At 49.6% G+C, this 14,133-nt stretch overlaps 1 protein-coding gene across 3 annotated transcripts in view; it reads right to left on the bottom strand.

Annotated features, from left to right (window-relative positions):
• SLIT3 (slit guidance ligand 3) overlaps positions 1-14,133 on the bottom strand; it is a 669,050-nt gene that overhangs the window by 27,808 nt on the left and 627,109 nt on the right. For all 3 annotated transcript variants that reach the window (XM_017849419.1, XM_017849421.1, XM_017849420.1), the window contains 3 exons: positions 13,084-13,221; positions 11,794-12,034; positions 10,071-10,201 (listed from right to left, as the gene is read on the bottom strand). In XM_017849419.1, coding sequence (XP_017704908.1) covers positions 10,071-10,201; positions 11,794-12,034; positions 13,084-13,221 — 510 coding nt within the window. The remainder of the gene's footprint in view (positions 1-10,070; positions 10,202-11,793; positions 12,035-13,083; positions 13,222-14,133) is intronic.

A 14,133-nucleotide genomic window follows, 5' to 3' on the forward strand; every position in this document is an offset into this window, starting at 1 on the left:
GCCCGCCTCGTCGCCCGGCTAGTTTTTTGTATTTTTTAGTAGAGACGGGGTTTCACCGTGTTAGCCAGGATGGTCTCGATCTCCTGACCTCGTGATCTGCCCGTCTCGGCCTCCCAAAGTGCTGGGATTACAAGCTTGAGCCACCTACAGAGATCTTTATTCATATATCTTACTGCTGACATTCTCCCTATGATGATCCTATTATCCTGCCACTTCCCTTTTTCTAAGATGGTAAAGATAATGATCAGTAAATACTGAGGGAACTCAGAGACTGGTGCCGGCGTGGGTCCTCTGTATGCTGAGCGCTGGTCCCCTGGGCCCACTTTTTCTTTCTCTATACTTTGTCTCTGTGCCTCACTTCTTTTCTCAAGTCTCTCGTTCCACCTAACGAGAAACACCCACAGGTGTGGAGGGGAAGGCCACCCCTTCAGGTAAGCGTGTTATCTCTACTTCAGAAATGAGGAAACTCAGGGAAGAAATGAGGTAGCTCAGGGAGGCTAAGGAATTTACCTAAGGCACCATAGTTGGTAAGTGATACAGCAAGGATTTGAACTGCGGTCCAGGTCAAATGTCGCTAATCTGAAAAGCTCACACTTTTTGAGTGCCCACATGATGCTTGAAGGAAATGCTCATTGGAGGATTTTGGATTTCAGATTTTCAGATTAGAGATGCTGAACCAGCATAATGCAAGTATTCAACACTTTGGGTTCCAAAAGTTATGGTTATGGGATATTCACTTTTTTTTTTTTTTTAAAGATGTAGTCTCACTCTGTCACCCAGGCTGGAGTGCAGTGGCATGATCTTGGCTCACTGCAACCTCCGCCTCCTGGGTTCAAGCAATTCTCCTGCTCAGCCTCCTAAGTAGCTGGGATTACAGGCTCATGCCACCACACACAGCTAATTTCATGTTTTTAGTAGAGATGGGGTTTTCACCATGTTGGCCAGGCTGGTCTTGAACTCCTGACCTCAAGTGATCCACTCACCTCAGCCTCCCAAACTGCTGGGATTACAGGCATGAACCACCATGCCCGGCTGGTTATGGGATATTCAGTCCGCACATCCCATTTCCCCATGCTGCCTCTAACAGGGCCAGCAACCACTCACCAAGCTTGGGCCCAGATGAGCCAGACGTGGTGCTAAGTGGTTCACTTATTTGAACCTTACAAAAATTCTATGAAGTGGGTGCCAGATATTCTATTTCACAGATGAAGACACCAAGGCCCAGAGAGGTTAAGTGATTTACCTGAGGTCACCCAGCTAGTACAGGCAAAAGACGGAATTTGTAGGCAACACTTTTGACTCCCAAATTCTGCTCTTTCCAGCGCTCTACCCTTGGCAGGGGCTGGGAGGGAACAGAGGTGGGACATGATGGGAGGTGGGGAATGTAACACCTCTTCCTTCCCTGAAGCTCTCTGAGGAGTAGACTGAACTCTTGTCTTATCTATTCAGGTATCAGGGATACATAGGGAGGATCCCTCTCTCCTTGAATTCTCCCTGACAAATCCCTGTTGGCTCCAACAAGAGGATCCCGGCAGGGGGTGGCACTGATTATCTAGGCAGGCAGAGGACCGTTTCAGTGACTAACTCAGATTTAGAAATTTCAGCAGCCAAAAAGGCAAGAGAAATGCTTGGGAGAAGACAGGCTAAATTGGGGTATAGTGAAGAAAACAGTCTATTCTAGCCCCTTACTGCTGGATGGAACCATAACCAATCATAGAAACAGAACATCCCAGTCTCAGTTTCCTCCTCTGTAAAAGGGGAATAATAACCTCACAGAACTATCGTGATGTTCAAATTAGAGAGGGTACATGAAAGTGCTTTGTAACCAGACATGGTGGCGTGTGCCTGTATCACTAGCTACTTGACAAGCTGGGAGGTTGAGGCAGGAAGACCACTTGAGCCTAGGTGTTCGAGTTCAGCCTGGGAAACAGCACAACCCGTATTTCTTAAAAACAAAAAACAAAAAAGCACTTTGTCAATTACTGGGAAAATGTGAGCAGTTATTTTAGTGTTATTTAGAAGCCTAACAAGTACCATTGCCTGCAAAGCTAGTAATCCCTGCTCTAGTGCTGATCCCTGGGACAAAGTGATGGCAGAGGACATGCAGGAGCCCAGGACCCACTCAAATCCATTGGGAAATTTTTCCTCCCATTCATTCATCCAATATCCACCCATCCATTCAACCACCCATGCTTCCTTCCCATCTATTCTACCTATTCACCCATCCACCCTCCTCTCCATCCATTCACCTAGCCATCTCTCCACCCACCCACCTACTTATTTATCTACCCTCTTCATCCATTCATTCCATCACATCCATCCATCCTTCATCTACCCTTCATCCGGCCACCCACCAAGTGTCTGCTATGGGCCACCTCGTCCTGAGTGCTGTGGATCAGTGACAAACAGGGAAGATAGGGTAACTGCACTCACAAAGCTTCCATTCCACTTTCCTTAGCCTTTCCTGTGAATCAAATGACAATGTATCAATGTAAGGTCTAGCCAAGAGATAGGATAGTGGGAGGTGGAGTGGTGGGTAAAAGAGTCCACCTAGGAATCTAGTTTTGTGATGAGGATTCAAAAAGCCCTATGAAGGTAGAGCTATTTCTATTTCAGAAGCCTCCAGCTGCTCCAAGTTGCAAGCTGAGGGCAAGGCAGAGGCCTTTGATCCTATGGATGGGCTGGTAAAAGCAGGAAGGGGAGGGAAGAGGGCCCCGTGCAGAGACCATAAACTTGTGACCTTGAGCCCTCACACAGTTTTCCAACAACACATGCAAAAATATGCACGTGTATCCCACAGCGTCCTAGAAATGGATGCTGTTTGGATGCAAATGAGCTCACCACCCTGGAGGTGTGTCAACAGATGCTGGGCAGCCACCTGTCAGAAAGGGAGCTGTCAAGAGGCTGCAGCTCAGGCATTCCCTTCCAACATTACGATTCAGGGAGTCAGGGCAGCTGTTTTCCCATTATAGACACACACACACACAGACACAGCGAACACACACCACCTGCTCCTGCCTGGCAGCTGGCTCCAGGCCCAACTCCTTTTCCCCTTCCTGCCATCCCAGGTGCTGGTGTATGGCCTCCAGGGGTACCCAGCCTGGAGACAGTGGTCTGGCAGAAGTCACAGATCAGAGAGGGCTGTGTGGTCACTGGCTTCTGCCCTAGACAGAGTGCTGGGTTCTGCAGTGCCCCAGCGCTGGGCTTCCTGGAGGGCCTCATCTGAGGCCCACATGGGCGAGTTCTAGGTAGGCTCCAGGTATAGCCTTCAGCCAGGTCATGCTTTGTGGAGAGAGATCTGGAATCACACTGGGTCTGCCAGCTGAGGGACCCTGGGCAAGTCACACCACTTCTGTAAGCCCCTGTTTCTGCTTCTATTCAATGAGTTTTATATTCATTTTACAACATTGGTTTTTTTTTTTTGGTTGTTGTTTTCAGTAAGAGACAGGGTCTTACTCTGTTGCCCAGGATGGATGCAGTGGTGCAATCGTCGCTCACTGCAGCCTTGAACTTCGGGCTCAAGTGATCCTCCCGCCTTGGCCTCCCAAAGTGCTGGGGTTACAGGTCACTGCACCTGGCCTACACTGCATTTTGTTTGTTTTTGTTGTTTTTTTGAGATGGAGTCTCGCTCTATCGCCCAGGCTGGAGTGCATTGGCGCCATCTCAGCTCACTGCAACCTTCACCTCCCAGGTTCAAGCAATTTTCCTGCCTTAGCCTCCCAAGTAGCTGGAATTACAGGTGCCCACCACCATCCCTGGCTAATTTTTGTATTTTTAGTAGAGACACGGTTTTGCCATGTTGGCCAGGCTGTTCTTGAACTCCTGACCTCAAGTGATCTTCCTGCCTCGACCTCCCAAAGTGTTGGGATTATAGGCGTGAGCCACCATGCCTGGCCCTACACTGGTTTAATGGGCAATACGTGGCCACCGACACCTAGCAAGTGCTCAGTGAAAGGTGGAAATGATGACTCCTTGACCTTACTCTGGGCTTGCTGGAGCTGGGTGTGGCAGCCACTGGGGTGGGGGAGTGAGTTAGTGAGCCCTGGAAGAGCCTGCCTACGGATTTCACAACCTTACAGCCACCCAGGGCTTTGAGTCTCTCTATACTCCCACTGGCTCATTCCCATTTCCGAGGAGGGGACTCTTGTGAGTCCCATTTTAGGGAAGGAAGCTAAGTAACCTGATGGAGGCCACACTGCTAAGAAGTGCTGGAACTGAGGTTCCAAGTCAGGATTGCTTCCAAATCCAAACCTCCCATAACGTTATCTATGCCAGTAGGTCCTCATGGGTTAACAGGTCTCTTCTTCCTGGCACCTTTTAACCAGGTCTCTTGGATATAATGGCTGAAGCCAGTGTTTTTCAAACTGGGTCCCTGGAGGTTCAGGGTAGGCAGTGCTAAAGGCTCTGGCTTTTTACCAGCAGCATCCTTAAGTCAGGATGCCTCCATTTCTACTTGCCTTAAAAAAAAAAAAAAAAAAAAAATCATGGCTGGGCACAGTGGCTCACACCTGTAATGCCAGCACTTTGGGATTACATCCTTGAATTCTCCCTGACAAATCCCTGTTGAGGATTTGGGAGGCCAAGGCGGGCAGATTACGAGTTCACCAGCCTGGCCAACATAGTGAAACCCCATCTCTACTAAAAATACAAAAAAGTAGCCGGGCGTGGTAGCAGGTGCCTGTAGTCCCAGCTACTCGGGAGGATGAGGCAGGAGAATCACCTGAATCCAGGAGGTGGAGGTTGCAGTGAGTCAAGATCGCGCCACTACACTCCAGCCCAGGCAAGAGAGCGAGACTCTGTCTCAAAAAAAAAAAAAAAAAAAAAAAAAAAAAAAAAAAAAACATTAAATCTTAGTCTTTGAAAAAAAATAATGGGAAAATGGCTCTACTGTGACAAAAGTAGAGAAAAAAATTGAAAAAACAGTAACAGCCTAAGGTTCACGCTAAAAGAAATACAGTGGTCCCAAGCCTCAGTAATTAGTCTCCTGGAGAGACATATAAGGATTTCAGGGCAGAGAAGGGGGCTCTGAGGGTCTTCCTTATTATCTGCTGGGCCAGACCGAACTGGTGCCAAGTGGGAGGTGGAGAGCTCTGGAGTTGTCAGGGTGGGGCTGGATGCATCTTGCCTGGAACTGGCATGACCACAGGCATTGGCCAGAGTGACCTGTGGCCTTTTTGCCTTTGCTTTTATTTATTTATTTTTGAGATCGGATCTTGTTCTCTCACCCAGGCTGCAGTGCAGTGGTGCAATCACAGCTCACTGCAGCCTTGACCTCCAGGGTTCAAGTGATCCTCCTGCCTCAGCCTCTCAAGTGGCTAGGACCATATGTGTATACTACTATGCTTGGGTAATTTTTTATTTTTTGCATAGATGGAGTCTCACTATGTTGCCCAGGATACTCTCAAACTCCTGGGCTCAGGCGATCCTCATGCCTTGGCTTCCAAGAATGCTGGGGTTATAGGCATGAGCCACAATGCCTGGCTTTCTTTTGCTTTTAATAATAATGGTGGATATGTGTTAATCTCTTAGTAGAGGCCAGGCATTGTGCTACCCTATGCTAAGCAGTTCACTTGCATTCTTTTATTTAACCCTAACAACCCCCAGGAAGGAGGCACACTTTTCCTCCATTTTCAAATAAGAGACTTAAGGCTCAGAGACTTAAGGTGCTCAGCCTGAAGTCTTAAGGGACTTGAGGGAGGAAAGGTTTGTTGTTCCTCTCGGTGCTGGTTGCTCTAACCTGAATGCTGAGTTGTGACCGCTAGGTGGCGATAGACCCTCACAGTAACAAAGAGTTCCTGGGATTTCGGATAGGCAGCAAGCAGAGACCTCAGGCCCCTGCAGCAACCCCCTACTCCTGTAGCACAGCCTACACTCCCTCTTGTCTCTGTCCTTCATGTTCTGGAGCCTGCACGGGGGGAGAGCTGGTTTGGGTGGAAAACTGACCTGGATTTAAATCCTAGTTCTGCCACTTACTGGGCTTCTAACATGAGACTTCTCATGCCTAAAACAGGAGTGAGGATCCAATGAGACAAAGACCTTGGCAGTGGATAGGATTGTAGAAATCAAGACTCGGAGAGCACGCACTGCGTTGCATTCAAAGAGCACACCCACGCGGTGTTTTAAAGTGGCTAACATTCAAAAACTTAGATATCTAACATAGAAACCCCGCTGGTCCCGCTTCTCTCGCTTCTCTTGATAATCTGCATTCCCGCATGGCAGCGTCTGCTGGAGCTGAGGTCAGCCACTCCTCTGGATGGGGCTCCACCCTCCAGGCTACTGCAGCCCCCACCACTTCTTATGGGGACTACAGCCCATTTTCCCCATGTCTGTTACCTATGTGGCCATTTGGCCTTGCTGGCAGGTGAGTCTGGCCTTCTCACAAGTCTCAGTGCCAAGGAATAGTGAAGTCTGTCCCCATTCTGGGGCAAGGAGGGGCTCAGGTGGGCTTTTCTGTATATTTGCCCTGGGGCCTGGAATAGAATCTTCATGTTCCCTCGTCACCATTTGTGATTACAGCTATGCAGATGAATAACATCAGGCATGGACAGAATGGAGACCATGGAATCTAGCCTGCAGGTCCCTGCTGGGAACCCAGGCTGCCATCCTCACTCTGAAGCTGGTCAGTGGGCCTTAGTGGGCCCAAAGCTGCCAACTCCCCTGATTATAACAGCTTTGGTTGGGCTCCCTGGCTCTGGCCCTGAGGCCAAAGTGGCCTTCCTGGGTGGCTAGAGGTAATTGCACTGATGCTGAGGAAGCGATCTCATTTTTTGTGGCTGGACTGGCCTCCTGGTCCCCTCAGCTGCTGGTCGGCTCAGCCTGTGCCCTCCATTAACCCCAGCCCTCCCATGTGACTTCCATGCAGGCTGATGGGGCCTCTTCCTCCCCAGGGCTTCCTCGCTGCTCAGCCTGAGAAAATGCTTTTGAGGCACAGGTCATGTCTCAGCTCAAACACCACCACCTCCTCCTCCTCCAAGGTCCTCCAAGCAAAAATATTTGCTCCTGGTGGGCACAGTGGCTCACGCCTGTAATCCCAGCACTTTGGGAGGCCAAGGTGGGCAGACTGCTTCAGCCCAGGAGTTCAAGACCAGCCTGAGCAACATGACAAAACCCTGTCTCTTCCAGAAAAAAAAAACAAAAATTAGATGTTGTGATGCACACCTGTAGTCCCAGCTACTCAGGAGGCTGAGGTAGGAGGATCACTTGAGGCTGGGAGGTGGAGGTTGCAGGGAGCTGTGATCATGCCACTGCACTCCAACCTGGGTGACACAGTGAGACACCGTCTCCAAAAAAACCCAAAAAACAAAAAAATCTTTGCTTCATCCTTGGTGTTCCTGTAGCATGACCCCAGGGCCTCCAATGAGCATGAGCTGATTCTGCTGTGCAGCCACTGCTTGTTGGTATGTGTGTCTTCCTCCCTGGACTGTGTGTGTTTAGCTCTGTGGCCCCTGCACTTTACCTAGCCCAGGGTGGGGCCTGACAGATGTGGAATGAGCGAGAGTGTACTACTGGGAACAGAAACAGGGCTGCCTCAGGGAAAAGTGTTTGGAAGCAAAACCATTTTAATATGGAATTGCTAGAGCCTTGGGCCCCTGAGGATTGTAAACTGAATGAAGGATACTAAAGATCTGTTACAGGCTCAGCATGAAGATCTAGGCCAGGAGTGCCAGGGCATCCTTAGCTGGGTTTCCCCATGGCTAAGACAGAGCCTGGTGTCTCTCCAGAGCCACCTGCCTGCTCCAACTCACGGCTCCCTGACAGCAGCTTCTGGACAGCAACTCTCTGACCTTCCATTTCACAACTCAGCACAATGCTGCGACACTCCTACCAGCCACACCAGCCCTTTACCAAATCACCAGCCCTGACGGCTAACGTTAGCAGAGGGCAAAGGCTGGGCTCTGCTTGGGAAGGCCCCCAGCTCAGGGCAGGGCTCAGCTGCTTCTGGAAGCCTGGCTTTAACCTTCTGTCCTCGACGTGTCTGTGTAAAGGCTTAATTTGCCAAGCACTTCCTCCAGTGTTATTTCAACCCTCAGTGACCGCCCTAAGAGATATATCCTGCTGTTGCTCACATTACAAATGGGAAGGGGGAGGGGGGAAAACTGAGGCAAAAAGAGGCTGAATCACTTGTTCACATCTGGATTTATGCGATAGCAAATGCTTCACAGGCTGCCCTGGCCCTGCCTCTTTGGCTCTCTGTCCTTGCCACTTGGCCAGGACCCACGGCTCCAGGTACATAGATGTTAGGCGGTCCAGGCTCTAGGGAGACCACTAGGGGGAGCTCTTTCTTCTGGTGTCCACTGTGCCCAACTGTCCTAACCTGCTTGGTCTTTATCCACCTTCCACCGGGAGCCTCCTGCTCTGCTCAACACCCTTTTCCTTGCCCCTCATCTGTCTTTGCCGACCTCCCAGCATGGCTTGTCCACCTGTTCTCTCCGCTCTCACAAGTTCTTCCCTTTCTTCAAGGCTCAACTCAGACCGCTCCTTCTGCAGGAAGATTTCCTGTGGAAACTGGTGTTTCTTAGACGTGTGCATTAGAATCACCTGGAAGGCTCTCTGAAGCACTGGTGTGTTGGGGCCAACCCCTAGGGTTTTGGATTCAGTAGTTCTGGGGTAGAGTCTGAAAGTGTGTATTTCTATCATGTCCGCAGGTGATGCTGGTGCTGCTGCCTCGGGGACCACACTTTGAGAACCACTGGTTTTAAACAATGGCTTTCAAATTGGGTTTGTTGGATCATTTATCAGGGGCCTTGACAACAGCGTGTGTGAAGGGGGATCTTTGCTTCAACCCTGCAGGGTGGTTTTTTTGCTTCTAAGTATTTATGATTCTTAAGTTCAATATAAGATTTTAATGGAAGAAAAGATTTAGTTAGCAGGGAAAAAAAAATGTCTGAAAGTTGCAGCTCTTCACCAATCTCTATGAAACGTGCTCTTGCCTCTGAGGGGACAGTGTGGACTCTCTTTTGTACTGTGTCTTCCCTAAGGTTTGGCTCTCCTGCTACTGGTAGTTTGACATGATTTTAGGTGTAACACAGACATTTTAATTTTAGTAGTCATTTTATAACTATTATAAAATATAACTAAAATAATTTTTATTGTAATATTTAGCATTTATTTTACTGAGAAGTGGAAAAAAATCTAACATATCCAACTAGCATATCTGTGATTCCCCAGATGATCATTCCTTAAGGAGCGGCTATATGCAAAAAGTGAGCGGTTGGCCGGGTGCAGTGGCTCACACCTGTAATCCCAGCACTTTGGGAGGCTGAGGTGGGTGGATCACCTGAGATCAGGAGTTCAAGAGCAGCCTGGCCAACATGGTGAAACCCCATCTCTACTAAAAATAGAAAAATTAGCCAGGCATGGTGGCATGAATCTGTAATTAATCCTAGTTACTAGGGAGGCTGAGGCAGGAGAATTGCTTGAATCTGGGAGACAGAGGTTGCAGTGAGCCGAGATTGCTCTGTTGCACTCCAGCCTGGGCAAGAGAACAAGACTCCATCTCAAAAAAAAAAAAAAAAAGTGAGCAGTCGCAAGTTGCTGTATGGCAGCATCTGAAGTGAAAGTCCGTCACACACAAGCCAAGGTGGCTGCTGGAGAGGCTGAAGTTTAGGAAAAGCTGCCCTTCAGAACAGTTTGAAAGTCACCTAAGGGGTGGCCCTGCTCCCTCAGTGCCCTTGAGTTTCTTCCCCTTGAGTTGCATGCTAATTGTCCCGTTGTCTTTCTTAAACTAATAAAAGATTAAGATGACATTTCGAAAAGGGCACCTCATTAAGCAGCCTCGTCCCCACTGCAGCGCGCACTCCCGCACAGTAGCTAGCTGCCTGTTTATCTTATGGTGAAGAGGTGTCACCTCTCCTCAGCGGGCCTGCCTTCCTCTGCCTCTTCCTCCGACGCGCCTTTCTCCCTCCCACCCGCCACTCAGCGAGGAGGAAGTGTGTGTGCGCGCATGTGCATGGTAGGGGCGGGGAGAAGGGACACCCGAGTTCTCCTGAATCCCCCTTCTGAGTTGCAGGCCCAGAGGCAGAAGGATTCGGGGAAACACACAGTAGGTCAGGAAGGAGAGAGGCCCTTACCTGTACACTGTGGTTGGAGGGGAACTCAGGCTGTCATAGACCAGCCGCACGTGGCCCTGGTACAGCTCCAGTGCCAGGGGGTCATTGTCTCCTTTGTAGAGAAGGATGCCGTTGTCCTTGTCAGTGGCCACCTGGAGAAAGCAGCCAGGGCGTGTTAGTAAGGGCTTACCTGAGACTGAACCTCCCCTGCCCATCTCACAGAGCCCTCTTCCAGGCAGCAGCTTCTGAATCTGTGCTGCGTCTAAATTCACGTCCATCTTTCCTCCTCCCTCTAGTCAGTAAATCCCCAGAAGGTAAGGCCTCAGCTTACACCTCAGCAAGTGCTGACTTAGCAAACCAGTTCAACACATTTTTACTGAGTGCCTACTGTGCACCACTATGTTCATGTATTTATGTATGTCAGGACGTCCGAACTCTAATCTGCCCTCTCCCTCTGGTGCATAATGTGATCCTGCCCAAGTTTAGGCCCTTCTTTGGTTTCTCTGTATAAAGTAGAATAATAAGGTTTTTTTGTTTGTTTGTTATTTTTGTTTTTGAGGCGGAATCTTGGCCCAGGCTGGAGTGCAATGGCACAGTCTTGGCTCACCGCAGTCTCCGCTTCCTGGGTTCAAGCATTTCTGGTGCCTCAGCCTCCTGAGTAGCTGGGACTACAGGTGTGTACCACCACACCCTGCTAATTTTTGTATTTTTAGTAGAGACAGGATTTCACCATGTTGACCAGGCTGGTCTTGAACTCCCAACCTAAAGTGATTCACCTGCCTTGGCCTCCCAAAGTGCTGGGATTGTAGGTGGGCGTGAGCCACTGCGCCTGGCTAATAAGAGTTATACAGAAAATGCTAACAATGATAATTAATTCAGTGTGTGCTAGGAACCGGGCACTATGCTAAGAGTCATCTGCGGAATTTAAAAAAAAAAAAAAAATTCCAGTGTCTAGACTTTACCCCAGACCTTGCAGGTGCAGCCCAGGCAAATATAATTTTATTATTTATTTATTTATTTTTTGAGACAGAGTCCTGCCCTGTTGCCCAGGCTGGAGTGCAGTGGCATGACCTCGGCTTACTGCAACCTCTGCCTCCCAGGTTCAAGTGATTCTCATGTCTCAGCCTCCCAATAGCTGGGGTTACAGGCATGCACCACCACGCCCTGCTAATTTTTGTATTTTTAGTAGGACTGGGTTTCACCATGTTGACCAGGTTGGTCTCGAACTCCTGACCTCAAGTGATCCACCCACCTCAGCCTCCCTAAGTGTTGGGATTACAGGCGTGAACCACCACACCTGGCCAAAGATAATTTAAGTTCTCAAGGTGATTCTAAAGTATTGCCAAGGCTGAAAATTGCTGGTTTCAGAAGTTGCATTCATAGCCAGTCACCCGGAATGAGATTCTTGGATTAGTGGATGGGCCTCAGACAAGGGGTTTTGTCTGTCTTGAACTGAATCCCAGTTCCGCAGCACAGCGTCTGGCGTACAATAGTTGAATGCATATTTTCTGGAGGATTGAGTGAATGAGGCTGGAAGTGGGGGCTGCAGTTTGCAGCAAGAGCTGGTCAGGAGTTATCTATAGAACTCTCTGGATGAGTTGGTCCAGATGTCCTCAAGCTGAGTGTTGTCCCTGATGGTGCTTTACTGCTAAGATGGGGCATTCCAGCAATTTTCTGAACAAATCAGAGCTTGGGGACATGTTGGGGTCCTCCCAAGGGCAGGGCAGGGCAGGGCGGGACACACCTGTAGGGAGATGTTGGCCTGAGGTCGGACCTTGGCGGAGGCCAGTTCCACGTAGGAGTCCTTGCCCACGAAGTTGACGGTGATAAGCTTCTCGCATCTGGGGCCGGCGAAGCCTGGTGGGCAGCGGCAGGTGGGCTCCTGCTGCACCACGATGCACTGGGCCCCGTTCTGGCACTCATATTGGTCGCACGGGCTGGTCTGCAGCAGGACCATGGGTGGGGGGTGCTCGCAGAAGGGTCCACTGGAAGGCGGGAGAGAATGGGGAGGGAGATAGGAGAATGGCCAAGAGGAGACAATCACAGTTACTCAGGCCAAAGAACCTCGAGCAGAGAGGTAGAGTGAGATGGGAAATAACACTAGTTCTAGGGGCTAGTTCCAGCCCTGCCACTAACCGGGGCAAGACTTTTTCCTTCTCTAAGTCCCACATTTTCCATTTTTAAGAGAGTTGGGGTAGCCATGGTGGCATGAGCCTGTAATCCCAGTTACAGGGGCAGATTGCTTGAGCACAGGAGTGCGAGTTCAGCCTGCGGAACAGAGCAAGACTTCGGCTCCAAGAACTAAAATCATGGAGTTGGACTACAGTAGAGGTCCCTAAATTTCATTGTCCTCAGAATTGCCTGGGGGTGATTTCTTAAAAGAGCACATTCCCACCCTTGGAAAGATGAATGAACAAACAAAATGTGGCTCATCCGTCCAATGGAACATTGTTCAGCAGTAGAAACAGAGGGAATTCTGACATACCCGGCAGCATGGATGAATCTTGAGCACGATATACTAAGTGAAATAAGCCCGATAAAGGACAAATGCTGTATGTGGCCATTTATATAAAGCATCTAGAGTAGCCAAATTCATAGCAACAGAAGTAAAATAGAGGTTACCACTGAGGAACCATCATGTTTATTCTCTAGCCTAGAAAGAAGATTCTGGCCAGTATGGCCATATGGCTACCTCCACCCTGCAAGCTGGGCTTCAAGACAGTGGCATCTTCCATTAGATGGAATCCTACCCAAGCATGACATTACATGAGCTGAACCTAAGTCCGGCTTTCACGTGGAGTTGCCACAAGTAGCTCTTCTCCCATCTACAACGTGGGATCACCAATACCTGCTCTATTTCCCTCATGTGGACATGTAAGGACTGCAAAGGTGTCAGGGGAATAAAGGCATCACCCAGAACCAGGGCTACGGCCACCTGGGCCTGAGTCTCCACCCTGGCCACCTTCACCAGTCAGCCCCAGCCCCTGCCACCTGGCCCAGGCTGTCTCTTTCCTGAGGTACCCTGCTGCCTTACCTGAAGCCGTGGGGGCAGGTGCATGTGTAGCCATTGATTGTGTCCATGCACTGGGCCCCGTGGCGGCACTTGTGGGCCACACAGTCATCATTGTCTGTCTCACAGAACTTCCCGCTGTAGCCAGGGACACACTCGCACCTGGAACACAGGCAGAGGCAAGGCTGTTCCTCAAGGCAGGGCCAGCTTCCAGGCAGTCATTCTCCAGCCCCCCTCAGCAGTGGCCTCTCCCCATCTCCTCTATCTACCCAAGTTCCTTTGGGATCTGCAAAGCCTGGCCCCACAGCAGGTTTCCCTGGTGGCCCATGGCCTTTGTTCCATTTGTGGTGGGGTGAGTCTTGTGTTCCAGAGCCAGGGTGAGGAACACAGGGGTGGACTCATCCAGCTTTTGGCTTGGATCTGCCACTTCCTACATGAAACTGACGTTCAGTTTGGTCCTTCCTTTGGGTCAGGCACTGTGCTATGCCCCTTTCACTGAGTTCTCATTGAGGCCTCCCAGGACCCTGTAAGGGAGGGTCTACCATGCTCCATTGTAAGGAAGAAACCAGAGGGCAGAGAGCACTGCAGGCACTTCCCTGAGGATCCTCATACCCCCATCGATTGATAATACTTAGTTTACACTTGCGTGTCAGAAACTGTTCTAGGTGGATCAGTCACTCATTACCTCTCTGTGTTTCAGTTTCTTCATCTTTAAATGCAGTTGATAAATAACTCCACCTCTTATGGTTGCTTTAAAAATGATATGATATGCTTTGTGTAGTGCATTAAACATTAAGTAAATATTCAACATGACATGTAGAAGATGATATGATACTGTTTGCACTCTGAGATTCAGACCAGGATGAGAAAGGCAAAAATCTCTTCTGCCTTAATAAGTGGCTCATATTACCTGGCCAAGAGGATGGGAACATCTGCTCCACCCCAGGCCCTGCACACCAATCTGGCCCTTCCTAAAAGAGTGGTGCGTCAGCAATTCCATTATCGCCCCTTCTAGACAAGGTTTAAAACCTGGCCAGAAGAAGCCACCTTGGCTAAAACCTGGTCTGCTTGAGT

The sequence above is a fragment of the Rhinopithecus bieti genome, unplaced genomic scaffold, assembly GCF_001698545.2.
Source record: "Rhinopithecus bieti isolate Rb0 unplaced genomic scaffold, ASM169854v2 scaffold_30732, whole genome shotgun sequence".
NCBI lineage: Eukaryota > Metazoa > Chordata > Mammalia > Primates > Cercopithecidae > Rhinopithecus > Rhinopithecus bieti.